This window comes from Stegodyphus dumicola, chromosome 1 (assembly GCF_044657685.1).
Source record: "Stegodyphus dumicola isolate Sdum_Otavi_A_Nest chromosome 1, ASM4465768v1".
In the NCBI taxonomy this organism is placed as follows: Eukaryota; Metazoa; Arthropoda; class Arachnida; order Araneae; family Eresidae; genus Stegodyphus; species Stegodyphus dumicola.
This window is the reverse complement of record NC_140768.1, coordinates 79,423,390-79,440,323: the sequence shown is the minus strand read 5'-3', so window position 1 is coordinate 79,440,323 and position 16,934 is coordinate 79,423,390. Positions and strand designations below refer to the sequence as shown.

The 16,934-nt window shown below is 29.3% G+C and overlaps 1 protein-coding gene across 4 annotated transcripts in view; it reads left to right on the top strand.

The window, feature by feature from the left end:
- Nucleotides 1–16,934, top strand: part of LOC118182411 (zinc phosphodiesterase ELAC protein 2-like) — a 100,466-nt gene that overhangs the window by 31,177 nt on the left and 52,355 nt on the right. For all 4 annotated transcript variants that reach the window (XR_015041143.1, XM_085816741.1, XM_085816738.1 and 1 more), the window contains 4 exons: nucleotides 1,368–1,574; nucleotides 7,019–7,086; nucleotides 8,876–8,934; nucleotides 9,911–9,971. Coding sequence is in view for 3 of the 4 variants with exons in the window: in XM_085816741.1 (XP_085672867.1) it covers nucleotides 1,368–1,574; nucleotides 7,019–7,086; nucleotides 8,876–8,934; nucleotides 9,911–9,971 (395 nt within the window). In the remaining variant the exon portion in view is untranslated. The remainder of the gene's footprint in view (nucleotides 1–1,367; nucleotides 1,575–7,018; nucleotides 7,087–8,875; nucleotides 8,935–9,910; nucleotides 9,972–16,934) is intronic.

Here is a 16,934-nt window from a genome sequence, read left to right as displayed (position 1 = left end):
GTGTAATAATATGTAGTGTTGACTATTTCGCTTAGAATTACTTTAATTTAGCGATTAATTTTCTTCGTTTATCTCTTCATATATCTGGCGCGAACTTTCCATATTTACACTATGTTCTATCTTACTGCTAAATATTCTTGTTTGAATCTGTGCATAATCAAATTTTGTTTTGTCTTATATGAACCAGTGAATATCTGGAATGACATACCTACGAAATAATACAATTGTACTTTTAGTAATTGTAACATCTGATTTCTTATAAACGTTATGGCATTTTTTTCATTCAAAAGCAACAGCATAAAAAGTGTACAGCACGTGCTTAGTTGTATCTGAAGTAATCTTTTATTCAACTTCATGAATGCATGTCTCTCAATATTATGCTATCTGTTCTTGTGTAGATTAACATATAATTGTACTCATAGTTTTTTCTCCTGGCACATTTATGACCAAGTATGGAAAACAAACTTCTTGATTGAACTTTTGGATTTTATTACTGTGATTTAGTACAAATTCCAGTACCTCTGAGTTATATGACTTGAATCTTGCATGAACTGCACAATACTTTGCGTTGGACAAAACGTTTAGTACTGGATTATGGAACATAAAGTATGTTCATTTACACTTAAACTTCGATCTAGAGATCAGACTTGATTCTTTCATGACTATATACTTCATTTCAGTAGCATGCAGATTCTGAACGGGGTGTTGATACTTATTATTCATTTACTTGTGTTTTTCTGTTATATATGACTGACATTTATCTAACTATGATCTTCTACTTTAAAAGTTTTGCGTTTATTGTTACCATGTTTGTTACTGTAGGCGGCTGTCAATTCCTGTCTTAATTATTCTGGAAAATCTTAATATAATAACTTCAGATGTATTTCTTCAACTTATGCAGTATATCCAAATAACTCTGTATATTGTATAAATGTAAACTTTGAAATTTGACTTTGGCAATTAATGCCCGCGGTCCCAACCTAAGATTGTGGCCAGTACATAGTAGATGGTTTTACCTCTGAGCAACATATTCCGTTTGTTGCCTTTAGGCTAACTTAGGCCGGAAGTTGCTCAGTGGGTCAGTGTAGTCATGTGACCAGCCCAAAAAATGCAAAGACAGAATGCAACCCTTTAACCTACAATAAATACTGAATATGAATTAATAATTGAAGTTTGAAAATCAATTGTAAATATTAAAGTAGCCGCTAGCAATTTATATTCAGTGCTTATCATATATTTTAGATTGTTTCATTTTCATTTAAATGCAATCAAATGGATATGTCTTTATTCAGTTGAAAAGAAATGTTCTTTTTTTCCTTGAATGCTTTCCTCCCCCCCCCATAATATTACCTTCTTTTTTTATTTAGTAAAGAGAAATCACAATGAAAAGCCTTATAGTGATTCTTGCATGGAAATACAATATATCCCCATTTACAAACCTTCTAATAGTCAGGAAATGCTTAGCTCTTCATCAGAGTCTGACTCATCAGATGGACATGAGAAGTTCAGAAAACTGAAGTCATCAGAAGTTTCGTCTGATTCTGATTTAAATGAATTTGAATCTCCTTCACGTAGTAAGTTTCATTTTGATATGCATTTTGCTAAGAGGAAAATTTTCTTCAATATGGGATGGATATAGCTCATAGGGATTATAAACGCTTAAGATAATTTGCAGTCTGAATACTTATCCAATATTGTTTAAATTGAGTTATTCAATTAAAATGATATAAACATATGTAATCTTTAACTTTTGGAAATGAAAAAGCAAAGAATTACAGAAGCCCATGATGAATAACTATGATTGTTTTGAAAATGTTTAATTTGAAAATTCTATTCTTTCAAGTGAAAAAATAGGTAATTTTTTTTCTTTCTTTCTTCTTTTCTTTTTTTTTTTTTTCTTAATGTGTGTTAGCATGATTCAGATAGCATGTGTACATGGCAAAGTTAACGAGCGATGCTAAGAATGCTAGAGTAGCCAATATACACCTTTTTCATGTATTTTATCATTTTGTTGTCAAAACACGCATAGCATATTTGAATAGTTATTTTTATTGTATTCTTTTCAGCATAAAATTTCTAACTTGCTTTTGAATGACTTTACCATCATTTTTCCAAGTCTAAACCATTTTGATGCTAGTTCTTAGTTTGTGTATTTTTTAAAGGAGTTTAATAAATAAATAAAATTATACAGATTTTTCTTAATAGTGGCAAATATAATAAAAATTTTCAAACTTAGAATTTAAAATTTTCAAAATAGGAGTTTTGTAAAGCTGTCAGATTTTTCATTTGAAATAATTAAAACACGTTGCTAGATTTTGTAATTTGAAAATCATTGCTGAACTGTGTCTGGCATGAAAATATAAATTAGTGAAAGAATACTATATGAAAAATGTATGTATTCCTCGCTTTCATTTGTTAATGCTTTTTAAAAACCATTTCTATTGGCAAAAAGTTTTCTGCTGAAATATATTTGGTTGATTTAAAATACTTTTACCTTTTTTAAAGTAACTTAGTCTTATATAGTTACTCAAAATTATGTTTTCAAATTTAATGATATCTTTATTTGTTCATATAAAGGTAACTTACAAATCACCTCTTACTAATTTTAAAATTTAATGCGTTTCATTTCTTTCATAATTGTAATAGTTTTTACCTTCTATAGTAAAATGAAGGGTTATTGTTTATGTATATTTACTTCTTTGTTACATATGTGTAATTTTATCAAATGTGTAAAAAAAAAAAAATTATCTGAAGATCCAAAAGTCTTATATAGAAATCTTAGTATTAATAAAATGATATGCATAAAAATTATTTATTGTGAAATTTGTCAAAATAATTGCCCAAAAATATTAACAAGTACCTAATTGATGCCATTTTTTAAACTAGTTTCTTCTGCAAGGGAGTTTAAGAGTTGCTTTGAAAAATAGTATTTAAATCAAAGCATAGGGCAAATTTAATAATTTCGAATAAAAAAGCAATTTCAACAGTTGAAAGAATTATAAATTTGTGTAATGTTAACATGATTGATATGGATATCAGTATTCAGGTATTTTATTGGTAAAATGTTTATGTTTTTATTTAGAAAAATTCCTAATTTATTTTATAAATTAGAGAGAAACAAAGATGATTTTAAGTTATCTCCAATCATCTTTTTTTTTCCTCCCAGTTTACAAAATTTTCCAAAGAGGGATCTGTCAGTGTATTACAGAGGGTGCTTACACACTATTAGGACCATGTGAGGTAAAACTCTTTATATTTAAACATGAACTAAATAACTCTTTATACATACCATAAATATACTTTTTTACCATAAAACTCTTTATATACTTGATCTGATAGTCTAATTTTTGAACTGTAATTCTGCATCGTGATTTCACGGTAGAAGGATTGTTCATAAATTGGGGTAGGTTTGCATTTAGAAAAAACTCTTTTAAAAAGACCAAAGGCATGTTAGCCCTTAGCTAAAAAAATCAAGAAACTTCACAGGAATATGTTGAAAAGTTATATATGCAATACCTATATCAGTCTTCATTTTTTCAAGGAATGTAGTAATACTTTTCAAAATGTAACTTGTTGCTTTGTCTTGATGAAGTTTCTTGCCTTTAAAATTATTGGAATAAGAATCGAATTTCTTCTGTAAATGTTGGATGTAAAATTTTCTCTTGATAATATGTTGAGTGGATTTTTTGCATCCCCCTTCTTATGTATAATTTCCCATTGTAAGAGAATCCTCCGACAATCATAAAGCTCTTACTAAAACTTTCTTTTCATTGACAGAATCAGGTTTGTCCATTTTTTTCTCTTTGTTTTTAACAATATATATTTTTTTTTTTTTTTTTTTTTTTCAGTCCTTAATTTAAACCCATTTTTTGTCAAGGATCACAATGTATTTCCATTTTTCTTCCACTAAATATTTTTCACGCAATTTTCATACATATTGTTTTGCATTGAGCCGTATACCTCGGCAAAAGCTGGTGTAAATTATGTTTTTATTCTCTTATTGATTATTGTTACATATGTTGATGATTTTGCAAACTGCTCTAACAGTCTGCAAAAAATAATAAGCCGGATCCAATTCGAAGATTAAGGAACAACACAATCTGGAACATTAACTGAATTAGATAATTTTTAGCTTAGCTCATGTTACCAACAATTTAACTTTGAAAACATTATAAATAGTACACATATTTTTTGGATATTCGTTTGCAGGTTTTCTTTTTATGTAAGACTAATGATTGATGATTTTTCCTATTCATAATTTTGCTTATTTTGCACTTAAAAATTTTAATACCATCCATTTCACAATGTTTTATTATGGAATAGAAATATTTCTCTTCAGAAAGCCCCAAAACATATCATTCAATCCAGATCCTGTTTATCTGTGTCATTTGGGGGGGGGAATTAAAGCAGCTGAGAATATTTAGCATTTGAAATAATAAGCTGTTGCCAGAAATTTTTATTCCAAAACATTTTTTTTTATTCGTTATTGAAATTATTCCAAAAATGTGTAAATACTCTATGTATATTATTGGTTAAAAATATATGGTTAGTTAGATATTTACTGATTGTCTGTGCATAATTATGTAATTAATGTTAACTGAAAACTCTTTATTAGTTTTGAAATGAAAAGGATGTATTTTTTAAATAGAAAAGATTAAGAATTAAATTTAAATCTATAATATAATATAGTAGTACAGTGTGTCATTATTGAAGCTTTGTATTGCCACTCTGCAAAGCGCAAGATGTTTCAAATTTTATCAGAAAACTCAGCAGTATAAAAGTTGTGTCTTGCCGCTTACAATATATTTGTCTTTTGAATTTAATACAGTCAAAAGTCGTTAATCCGGACTCGACGGGACTTCGGCGATTCCGGATTATCGATTTTTACGGATTATAGATCATCAGTTTAAATCTGGTAAGATAGCATGCAGAAATTATAAAATTAAAAATATGAAACCGTAATTTATGAAACAAAGAACAATTATGATCTAAAGGGTATTAAAATTTACAAAAAAAAAAAAAAAAAAAAAAAAAAAAAGCTTAATATTTATTTGTTTACTTTATTAAACATTTCTTTCAATGTAAGTTGTTTAAGTTGCTTCGTTTTATGTGATAATACTTTTGCTTTAATTCTATAAACAGACATAATTTCTTGTTCAGTTACAAAGTTCTGCTGTTCAAATCCTATAATTGCTATGTCGAGAATACCGATTAATTTGTCAATCGAAATTTTTTCGTTTTCAATAACCTCTGTGTCACTTTCTTCACTGTCGGAAGCGAATTATAATGACGAGGAATTTGATTTACATCATATCAAAGATCAAGATGAAATACTACATTTAGTAAGGAATTATAAGCCGGATAAAATAAAAACATCTGCCCTGAAGATAAGGATAGTGCTGACAGATCAACTTCCAATTCATTCCCCCCCTCGCCACAGAGCAGTGTGATGTTGATAAGCAGATTTCGGAATGGTTAGATAAACAAAGGATATGCCTTTATCCTTTTTTTTTTTTTTTTCCAGCAGTTCCACTTTTTGTTTAATGGACTTCGAAACATACTTTCGCTTTGTAAATCCTTTGCATATTAGTAAATATATATCGGAAATTCTTTTGACATAATCGAAAGTTCAAGCTTACTTTTATAAAACTGCTCTAACAGTCTGCAAAAAATAATAAGCCGGATCCAATTCGAAGATTAAGGAACAACACAATCTGCAACATTAACTGAATTAGATAATTTTAGCTTAGTATATACCGTACATTATACATTAAACGCGCATGCGCACACGCAGATTCGCAGCGTCAACACAATGCATGCGTAGAAAGTTTGTAGCTTTGAGGTCCGGATTGTAGATCATTCCGGATTATGGGTGTCCGAATTAACGACTTTTGACTGTAAACACTTTGCAGTTTAACATAAATGTGTTGCCACTTCCCAAATTAATATATCTTCCACCCAGCAGTTTTTTGTTGATCAGCAAAGCATAAGATATTAAATTTTTCTTTCAGATTTATTGTTTTATTAATTGACAGACTTGGCACTTTAAAAGCATTAAACACAGATTTATTATTAAATTTATAATTTACAAAAGTAATATTTAGGAAAAGTAATATAGGAAAATATAGGAAAAGTAATATTCAAAGTAGCTTCTAGTTTCATTTAAACATTTTCTATCTTTATTAACTCTAAGATCATTCCATATTTCTGAACAAGGAAGTATTTGTTTTTAGGTTTTAGATTCTTTTATTAGGTTTCCATTAGCATCTCTATTTTTTTAATATTGTAAACATAAGCAAATAATTAAGGTACATAGCTTTATTTTTCTTCGACTGCTAAATTAACAGGCATATGTTAACAGGTTGTAATGTTATTAGAAGTTGGATAATAAGTTATTTCGTAAGAAGTTTTTCCTTCTAAAAATCTAATATTTAAAGTTCCAAAATTAAATGTAAAAGGTGTAAGTAAATTTTTGCCAGATATCGAGTTTAGAATTCTAGTTCCATGAAATAAATGAGAAATGCTTTTATAAAATTTTATTTATTTAGTAAGTTTTAAAGATACGTATTGACAAAATTTCATTTTAAAATTGTTTCCTTCAAATTCCAATGGGTTGACTGTCTTGTATGGTTATAAGCTAAGGTATTGTTAACTTGCAAGTATCACTTTACATCTTAATAATTCTTCTTATTAAAAATGTGTGTAATCAAGGTTTTTTTAAAAGGAAACAGATATCAGTTGATGCACTTTTTTCAGCTATTTTTTAAATAATAAAGTAGCCAGTGATTATCATTTCTATGGAACAAACTTTTGAAGCATATAGTATACAACTCTTAAAATTGCATGTAAAATATTACTTTTCCATATAGAGATTGTTATATGAATATTGTTCTTTGTGTCTATCAGCTTGTTTACTAAAAGAGTTGTGCTGGGATTTTAAGATTTTCATTGTATTTGATATATTAATATTTTTAAATAATATGTTTGGATTTAAGGATATATTCTTTCATTTTTATAGAACCTAAGAAATTGCGGCTGTCGAGGTACAAAGCATATTCTGACATGACAATGGCTTATGTGTGCAAGGTAAATTTTTCTGATATATTTCTATGTTAGCTATATAAATGTAAAATAGTTTATCTTAAACTTACTTATGTTTGATGTACTATTAATATAAGAGAACTATGAAAAGTTTATGTTAAAGCAAGATCTAATGTAACAAATAAGTGAACTATTCAAATTTAGATATGCTTGAACTATACTTCCTCAATGCTTTTGTGAGAGAGCATTTTGCCTTCCTCCCCCAAGGAAAAAGCATAAAATGTTGCCGAAAAATTAACAGATTTTGTTTACCTTCACAATTTGTTCAAATGCAGTTTCTTTAATATGGTACTGTTACTAGTGAAAAAAAAGAACTAACGAAGAAAGAAAATAGTAGTACAAAATAGACAGTGAACACAGTAAAATCATCAGCCAGCAGTAAACTTGCAGTATTGTAGTTTGAAAGTCATTATTGTCTTCAACCACCAAAGGGGAAGATGAAAATTCTAACCGCTGTTTACTGTTAGCCTTTAAGAACTTGTTACTTAGTTGCTTTATCATCAGTAGATGTTGCTAGGAATTTCATTTCCTATCATTTAGCGGGAAAATTCTCACACATTTTTAAGTCTAATGTTGGTTTTTTTTTGGGGGGCGGAGGGGTCATTTCTGTTTTTGAAGCTCAAAAACATTATGCTCAGTTTCAGAACTGTTGGACTGCACTGACTTGTACCATTTCCAATTGATTATTTTTTATGTTTAGAATCTGTATGTTTTTATAAAGAGTCTGCATTATTAATTTAATGTGTCAATATATTTTTCTCTCTGTCATTCAGAATAAAATTTCAAGTGTAGTTAAAAAGAATAAGAACATTATTGTTAAAACTATAATAAAAACTATATACATTCATTTATTTCCATGAATAAGCTTAATTAATATTAACTTTAAAAAAATTATTAAGTTGCTCAGTGAACATTTGTAGTTTTATTCAGTATTCAATACTCAAAAGAACCGATTGCTTCTGTAGGCTTTCATAGTTTTCCGGTGCTTGCATATTATCCCATCGACCATGAAAGTTGTCTGCCAAAGATACACCAGTCATTTTTTGCAGAATTCTGAAGAAACTGAATTTATTTAGTAAATAATCAGTATTTGACCTGCTTTATTTTTATGCTTTGTAAAATGACATATTCATTGATTTATATTCTTTTGTTAAGAAGCTCTGTCTAGAATGCTATGAGTACAAACTTCCCCCAGGTAAATGCTCCTGTTTATTAATGTTTTGTTAGCTATATTCAGCTAGCCATATTGTGTCTATTAATATATACTTGTTTGACGGTAAGATCCGGTAACTTTGAAAATAATTGACTGCTTGCAGCTGTGTAGAAAGCAGATCCCAAATTTTAATCATCTTTTCAAAATGCAAGAAAAAGTACAACACTAACAATTAATTTATATGCTTGTACATAAAAATAAAAGGTGACTTATCAAGAATCAGTTGGGGTTACATCAAACAAAAGTGCAGATATTATGTGTTATATTCTTACTTCACAGCTATCCATTATTTGTGCTAAATTATGTTACTTGATGACATCTTCACAGTCAACAGAATAATATGTGAGTACCGTTTCTTCCTCTAATATAAATGGGAGTCAGTTTGCTAATGAAATCCTTAAAGAAGTATTCCTTAAAACACTTAATTGTCATGCACTTCCCCATAACTAAGTGCTTTTAAAATATCTTATTTGAAACAAAAATTATATTGTTAACAAACTACTGTTGTAAAGTAATGGTTGCTATTCAACTGAGTATATTTTTTTGCTCTTTTTCTTTCAGGGTCACAGCAAACCCGGCCATCTTTTAATACACAAGTGTGTTGAAGAAGGTGTACCTCCGTAAGCTATAATTTAATTTGTAATTTCTAGACTTAACAACTTCCAACTTTGAGTTGCTGTTTTTTAATGTAATTTAATAACTATTTTTGGGCTGTAACATCTTATCATAAAGTTAACAGGTATTATTGAAAAAAATAAATTTAATTTTTTCATGCATTAAGTTTTTTCTGATTATTATTATTTGTTTATTAATACCTGACTAAATACTGTGTTGTGGCCTTTAAAAAGTTATAATGTAAAAAGCTAAAACTCTTTTGTGTCTCATATAAAAAAAAAATCAGACTTTTAGAACGTCATTGAATCATTCTAAGACCATATATGTATGTTGAATGGCAGTTTTCTTGTATGATATTCATCTCAACTGTGAATACCTGGTTTTATTTCAAAATAAGCTAATTAATATTACAGTATTACAAGTTCTTATTTGTTATTGATATATATAACACATGTAATGTTTTATGCATTGGAAAAATTCCATGGTGAATTGAGCTATATTAATTAATATTGCCTGACTTGTATTACATACCATTCTGTAATTAGTTTTATTAGAAAGATAATAATCTTAAAAATCATCAAAATTTTAATAATTGTGTTCTAAAAAAATAATCAGATATTAAGGTAAATAGTTCTGTTGAAAAAAACACTAATTTTGAAAAATTTCTAAATAGCAACAAATTATATATTTTTCATGTAATTTATATTTCAGAATGCAATAATGCTGGAAGTCATGGCATTATGAATAAAAATTATTATTATATAAATTTTTATATTAATAAAATAAATTATAATATTATAAATTACAATATTATTATATGAATTATAATATATAATAATAATATTGTTATTATATAAAAATGTAATCAAGTCATTTTGTAATGTGTGAAAAATAAGAAAAGTAATATTATTTCATCTCCATATTTTTTTTTAAAAAATTCATTTCAATGTATATAATTTTATCCTTCTGTTAAAATTATAGGGGCCCATTATTAGGAGAACTGAAGAATGGTAAAGATGTAATTTTACCTTCAGGGAGAACAGTGAGTATTAGCACTAAAAAATATGAATTGCAGTTACAGAATTTTTAAAAACATTATAAAAATTCTTAAATGGAAAAAAAAAGTCTCTGTAAAGCAGAGGAAAGTATCTAATAATACTGAAATTCAAAAATGTACTGATATGTATTTGTATTATTGTTATAGCAAAACTTATCTATCTCAGATTTTAAGTTTCAGAAATCTCTCTCAAAATTTAATTATTTCCGAAGTTTTCAACTTAAATTCAGAGTATTTTTCATTTATCTCCACTTTAAATAGAGACTGAAATATCAATAATTCAAAACTTCAGTGACATAAATGCACTATTTGGCAACTCAGGTTGTTCTTGAGAAGTAGTCTTTCCATAGTATCATGCTGAAAGGATGGTAAGGCAGGTGAATATATCAGGTTTAAACAGAAGTTTCCCGCCACCGCAAATATCATCTGTGCAAACAGTTCGTGTTGACACATTTAATCATATTTTGTCAAACAATTTTTGACATTTAAAAGAATGAGACTTAGAACACTGAGTTGTAAAATTTGTAAAAAAATATCGTTAAGTGCAAGGTGTCTGAAATAGAACTATCATACTACCAGATTAGAACCATCATTTACTTCCAGTTCTGTTGCAAAAAGTCTTTGCTACAGAACTGGAAGAATTTTGCAAAAGTTTCCCTCAAATAGTCCTTCCTTAGAAACCAGTTTTAAAACATAATAACACACACATGCACAAATATGTATATATATATATTTATATAAGAAAGTTTTCAGATTTTATATTACTCCCAAAGGGCCATTTTTTAAATGTTTTGCGTGCTACCTTTATTTATTAAATATGTTCTTCCCACTTAAACCATAAAATTCAATTCAACAGCAATATCATATAATTTAAGAAGAGCATATCTTTAGAATTTCCGATACATAGTCTCGCACGCTAGAGATGAAAATGCTTTTTTCCTCTTTTTTTTTTTCCGTACAATGTTGACATTGCTCACTTTGAAATCGTTGAGTTTCTTAATCAAACACTCATAAATACTTTACAAAATATGAAATAGATAATAAAACAAATTCACAGTTCCAAATTTGGGCCTCTAGATGCCTATATTAGGATCGAGGATTATGTTATTCAAAACTTCATGGCTCTAGGTACCATTGTTTTATCACAGTGCGAGAAACATTCATACATTTATGCAGATTCCTCATTATTTAATTTCTTTAAATATAATACAGTGCGATAGTATTTGATGGCAATGTAAAAGTATCACACTAGTAGTAGTACTGCTACTGAAAAAAATATTATAAAACTATTTTATAGTTTTGTAATTTTTATTTTACAGTAGTGTGAATTTCGCGTAATAATGAACGACATTCCTTTTTATGTTCACAGTATTGTTTGTAAGGTATTCGACTATTAGATTTTAAAATAAACGTAATTCTTGCTGTACATAATTCAAGTAGAAGCTTATTGGATACTTATATTTGTATTAAATGAAGAAGGTTTATGTGCTTGATAAACTTATAATCTTCTACATTTTTAAGCATATAATTACAATTTATATCTATAATTTCAGGAATAGTATAAATAACCTTTCTTTCAGTAGAAATTGCTTTCTTGTTTTCTGAATGTGGCTCCAAATACACTCTCAATTCATCGCAAATTAAAATAACTATAAATTTTGATAATCTGAAATACACAATGAAAACAGCTTCTGGCAGAGCAAAAGCATCAACATATTTTCTATAAATTCACCACCGATTCAGAGATCTATGACCGTATTCTTCATTTAAATATGAAAAAATCAGTGGTGAAAACACATACAATGCCATTGTCTACTTAGTACATCAACTGCACAACCCTGATTGACAATGCGGCAACACTTTTTCGTGCGCTTTCAACAACTTCCGTACTCAGAGAATATAGGATGTCGGGCAAACCTGTTTTTTCACTAGCAGCGACATCTGGCGGCCCAAAACTTGCTGTCAACTCTCGTAGTGTAGAATAACCATCCAGAATTGGTATTCTGTTTGAATACTGTTTTGTCACAAAGAAAACAAAAGCTGAGTTTTATATAAATAAGAAGAAACTAAAAAATCAAAATTAAAAAGTTGTTTTATGAGTATAGATATTTATGTAAGATAGTGGTTTCAGTAATTTTATAACAAAGGAGCTCTTGTTGATAAAGTTATGTTACAGAGAAAGGTTATTCATTCTGTAGAAAACTTTTGCCATAGCAAAACATTCTAAGTCCTCCGCAGGGGGGGTTAAGAGTTTCAAAAGTATATCGTATGAAGCATTTGTACCTCAAAGCATTTTCAAGAGTTGACCCAGAAACTCATTCATTTCATACATGATAGCCAGTAAACTGAGGAATATTTTCAATTCTGGTAAAGCAAGACCTTTCTTTCCCTATTCTTTCAATATTTACCCTATAAAACAAGGCATTCAAGATAGAAGAGTGCCAAGGAAGTATACAGAATAAATTAAGTGCAATTAAATTATTGCTAGCTGTAAACAAAGTGGAAATTTTTCAATTCTGATTATTAGTTGCTTTTCAAAACGGAAACCATTACTAACTATATGTGGCTAATAAGAATGCCTAGATGAGAAATGAAATTTTCAGTGACTAACGGAAAGATGTCAATAAATGTGTGGGTATTCATAGATAACTGCAAGACATGTTTAACCATTCTTTTACTCTATTTTTTCATGGGTAACTGCAAGGTCTATCCAACGTTTCTTCTCTAAGACATGACCAAAAAATTTTGCCTCTTAACTGCTATGTTTCACAGGCAACATTTTGATCAGGATATCATAAGAAATTTGAAAGTAATATATAGACAGAAATTGATTGAGAATGAATTGATCTGAAAAAAATTGATTCAATATTAAAATTAAAAACGTAATTTTACTTTGAAATATACCTTTTGACCATTTAACTATCTATTAAAATTCGAGCACCTACCAAAAAATTATACTGACATGCTTTTCTTCTGTTATGCATTTATCTTTCTTTTTTGTAGAAAACGTTCCAGGCTCATTTATGCAAATTCTTAAGTCAGACCTTTTTGTGCTACCTTAAGAGTATTATTGGATATTTACTATTTTGTATTTGTATTTTTAACGTCACAACTTACTTTGACAATGTTGAAAAATCTAAACATAAAAAATTGGTCAAGGGGATGCATAGAAAAATATTAATATTTCTCAGAAAAATGTTAGTGGGAAAAAATATTTTTTTCTAAATCTAAATTATTTTCCTATAAACTTTACCTATTTGTTTGAACAAAAGATGCATTTTGGATTTTGTTCTGGTTTTAAAGTGCAAGTGTTTGATCTATGATTGTCTCCACATTTAACACATCTTACTTTGTTGAAACGGGTGTTTTGTGAATGTCCGAACTATTGGCACTTGTAACACTAATTGGGTCTTTTTCTGGGAGTGTATTTTTCTATAGTGACGTTAAAACTGAAGATTCTATTGATGTTATTAATTGCTTCACCTTCCTTATTTCTGCTTAGTTCTGTAAAAAATATAGGTAACTTGATCAGTTGATTTTCAATATGTTTAGTAACCTGTTTAACTTTTAAAACTGGAAATTTATGTGATTCGAGATCTTCAAAAATTGCTGCTTCAGTAACGGAGCTTGGGATATTCTTGATTATGACTTTGACAGTATTATTATTGTTAACGGAATAAGTGTGGAGGTCTATTTGCATCTTCTTAAAAATTTCTGCTGTGCTTTGATAATCTTCTTGGGTAGTAGTTAAAAGGAAACTTTTATGTTAGCTTCATATTTGGATTTACACACTTCTGTTAAAACTTTCTCAATTTCTAGCCAATCAGTCTCATTGTCTGTAATGACTATGGGTGGGATATTTGAGTTTTCTTTAACTAATTCTGCATTCTTCTCTTGGGTTGGGTTTTCATCAATTAAAGTGGCGAATCTATTTTTCTGTGGAGTTTCTATGAGTTGGGTATTTTTGCGGGGAGATCTGCAAGTTTTATTGGGTGTCTGCCAAAATTTTGATCCTGTTGTAGGTTCTTGTATATAATTTTGATTTTCTGAGGTATCAATCTGCTCCTCTGCAATTTCGGGTTTTTCAGTTCTCTTAGTATCTATAGAAAAGTTTGTTCAGCAAGATTTATTATCTCTTTAGTTTTTGCTTCCTTCTCTGCTACATTTTTGGGTGAGTGATAGGTATTAAGTCATATGGTATGTTTAAAGCCGTTTCATGCAAGTCAATCTCACGTTCTATCGCTAGTATGGTTTCATGGTCTGTCTTTTTACCTATTTCCTAGTAACCGATTTCTAGGATACCAATTCGTTCAACACGCCATAATGGGGAATTCGGTGGCTATTTAGAAGGACTATCCTGCACTTTTTTGGTTCCTTTCTTTTTTGTCATAGCTTACATGATGCTGCCATTGAGAGTCACCATTAGCCAAAAATACTTGCTAGCAAGTCAAATAGTCTATGCAGAGCTTCATAAATTCTGAACTTGTCTCTCGGAGCTCAGCGTGTGCGTGTAAACCTATACTAATTGAAAGAATTAAATTTAACACCAGTTTTGTAGTAAAACCTCTGATTAATTACATTTGAATTAAATTTGACTCAAATATTTTTCATTGTCAAAAGGATTATTGAGATAATAATACATTTTATATAATTCAGAGGCATTATATATGTTTATAAAGTAATTGTTTTTTTGATAAAACAATTTTCAGAATTCGCATCCCTTAGAAGTTCATTGTATATTTTCATATCTTTATTGAATGATTCAAATATAAAAGAAAATTCAAAGGTACCATTGCATATGTTTATAAATTTGTAAAATTTGAGCTGTAATCGTTAAGCAAATTATAATTTACATCATTAGTATTAGAGTTGTATTAGAAATAAATTTTTAAGTAAATGCAGGAAAGAAAAACAAATTTATCATTTTATACATAAAAAATATAATTTATAATCCTGCTAATTATATATGTATATGTACGTGGTTCGGCATCTAGCAAATTAATAGACAAGAGATGATTATACATTACTAGATTATTCAGTGAAACTATTTGTTATTTACAATGAAGTATTACAGATAAAAGCCGACAGCTGAGGTATTAATCTTTAAGTCATCATCTTTGTTTCATGTCATGTCTCTTCTTAACCAGATCACACATTTGCCTTCAGTCCCATCATCCTCTTGTCTTGTGTTCTGTGTTCAGTTGGGTTGTGCTGTCCCATTCGGCCATCCTAATACGACAGCTCCTCATTGCAACAGTAGATATACAGCAATATCTGAAATAAGTAAATTAAAGAAAAAACATTTTTCCATTTCAATGCCTTCTGAAATGCTTAAACATCTTAAGGAGCATGTCTGGAGCATCTTATCGAGGGAGAAAAATAATTAATCTCTTAATAAATCTTGTGTGTGTGTGTATATATAAATAAATAAATTTTATGTAGAGAGAAAAAGAAAAGTAATTTCAACTAATTAAAAGAAAGTAATGAGTGGAAAAAATGTAAGAAATGAAAGAGAATAAAAAAAATCATATAAAGGGGGGAAAAAAGATCATGAATTGAAGAACAGAGGTATTATAAATTAGATGTCTATTTATGAGGCACATAATTCTAAACAAAGAATTCACTCTGAAGAAATGCATGGTTTTATAATAATAGGAAATGTGAGTCTTATTAGGGCCTTTACGTATTCCAGCTTTCTCTGCTTTATAGTGGTCATGCAGCTTAACACTTCTGACATTGTAGGGTTCATTCCTGTCCAAAGTGTCCCAAATTGAGTGCATTAAAGCCCTACTTCATCACTAACTTTTGTGAATGCACCAAGTTGTTTGCGATTTGCAGAGTCCCCTTCTTGACCAAACACAAATTTACATAGTAACATAATTGCTTTTCTTGATGAAGATTTTAAAGATATAGATATATAAGTTTATATCATTTAGGATTGACATTCTTCTGTACTAAATATCTTCTAAGAACACAAATGAAGAACAGATTAATACAGTAAAATAAAAAACAGTTCCGGTTTCAAAAAAATTCTCTTTTCAACGTATTAATAGTTCTGGTTTTAAAAAAATAGTTTGATTTCATTGAAATTCAATTCAAAAGATTCCATTTATCAATTCTTAATTAGTAACCAAAATGAAGTAGCTTACCTTCGGTGAGAACTTTATTGAGGACCTGCTAATTCACCATGTATGTTGATCGGTGTTTGGGGAATTTTTAGACGGAAGAAATGAATGTACGTGACTAGATTATTTAATGGTATACTATTTGTGATGTACATTGATGACTATGGTTATACAATGAAATACATTCTTTTGCAAAAAAAGTCGAAGCACCATGAAGGAAGTGATTGTTTTGATTGTTACAGAGCAGATGGTGGGAGTGGCCAGATTGGCTTAAACAAGAGCCGGATAAGTGGCCTCTCTCTGAAGTGTCAGAACTAGAAACTAATGAACTGAGTAGAGAATATGTTGCAATTTCCTAAAATTGCAAGGTGGAAGGATGTTCAGGAACGTGCATGAACTCAGTTAATACACAATAATTCAATATGTTCATTATAATGTAGATTTTTTGTGGCAACAGTGATGTTTTTTTACATATGCTTTGAGCGTGGTAACACATGGAATGCTATTCTTTTTTATATGTTTAGAATGCTAAATAAAATAGTTCGTTGTTAGAGTGGTAGAGGTTCCTAATATCATCCTGCGACACATTTTGCCTGGTATTCATCAGTTGTCGCTCCAGATCTGCAATATTTTGTGGTGCCCAAATCTGGCAGCCTACTATGCCCCAGACGTGCTTGATTGGTGAAAGGTCTGGTGACCTTGCTGGCCAAGGAAGAGTATCAATTGCGTGCACACAGTCCAGAGATATGCGAGTGGTATGTGGCCTAGCATTATCTTGTTGGAAAATGGCCCCAAGATGACATGCCATGAAGGGTAATGTAAC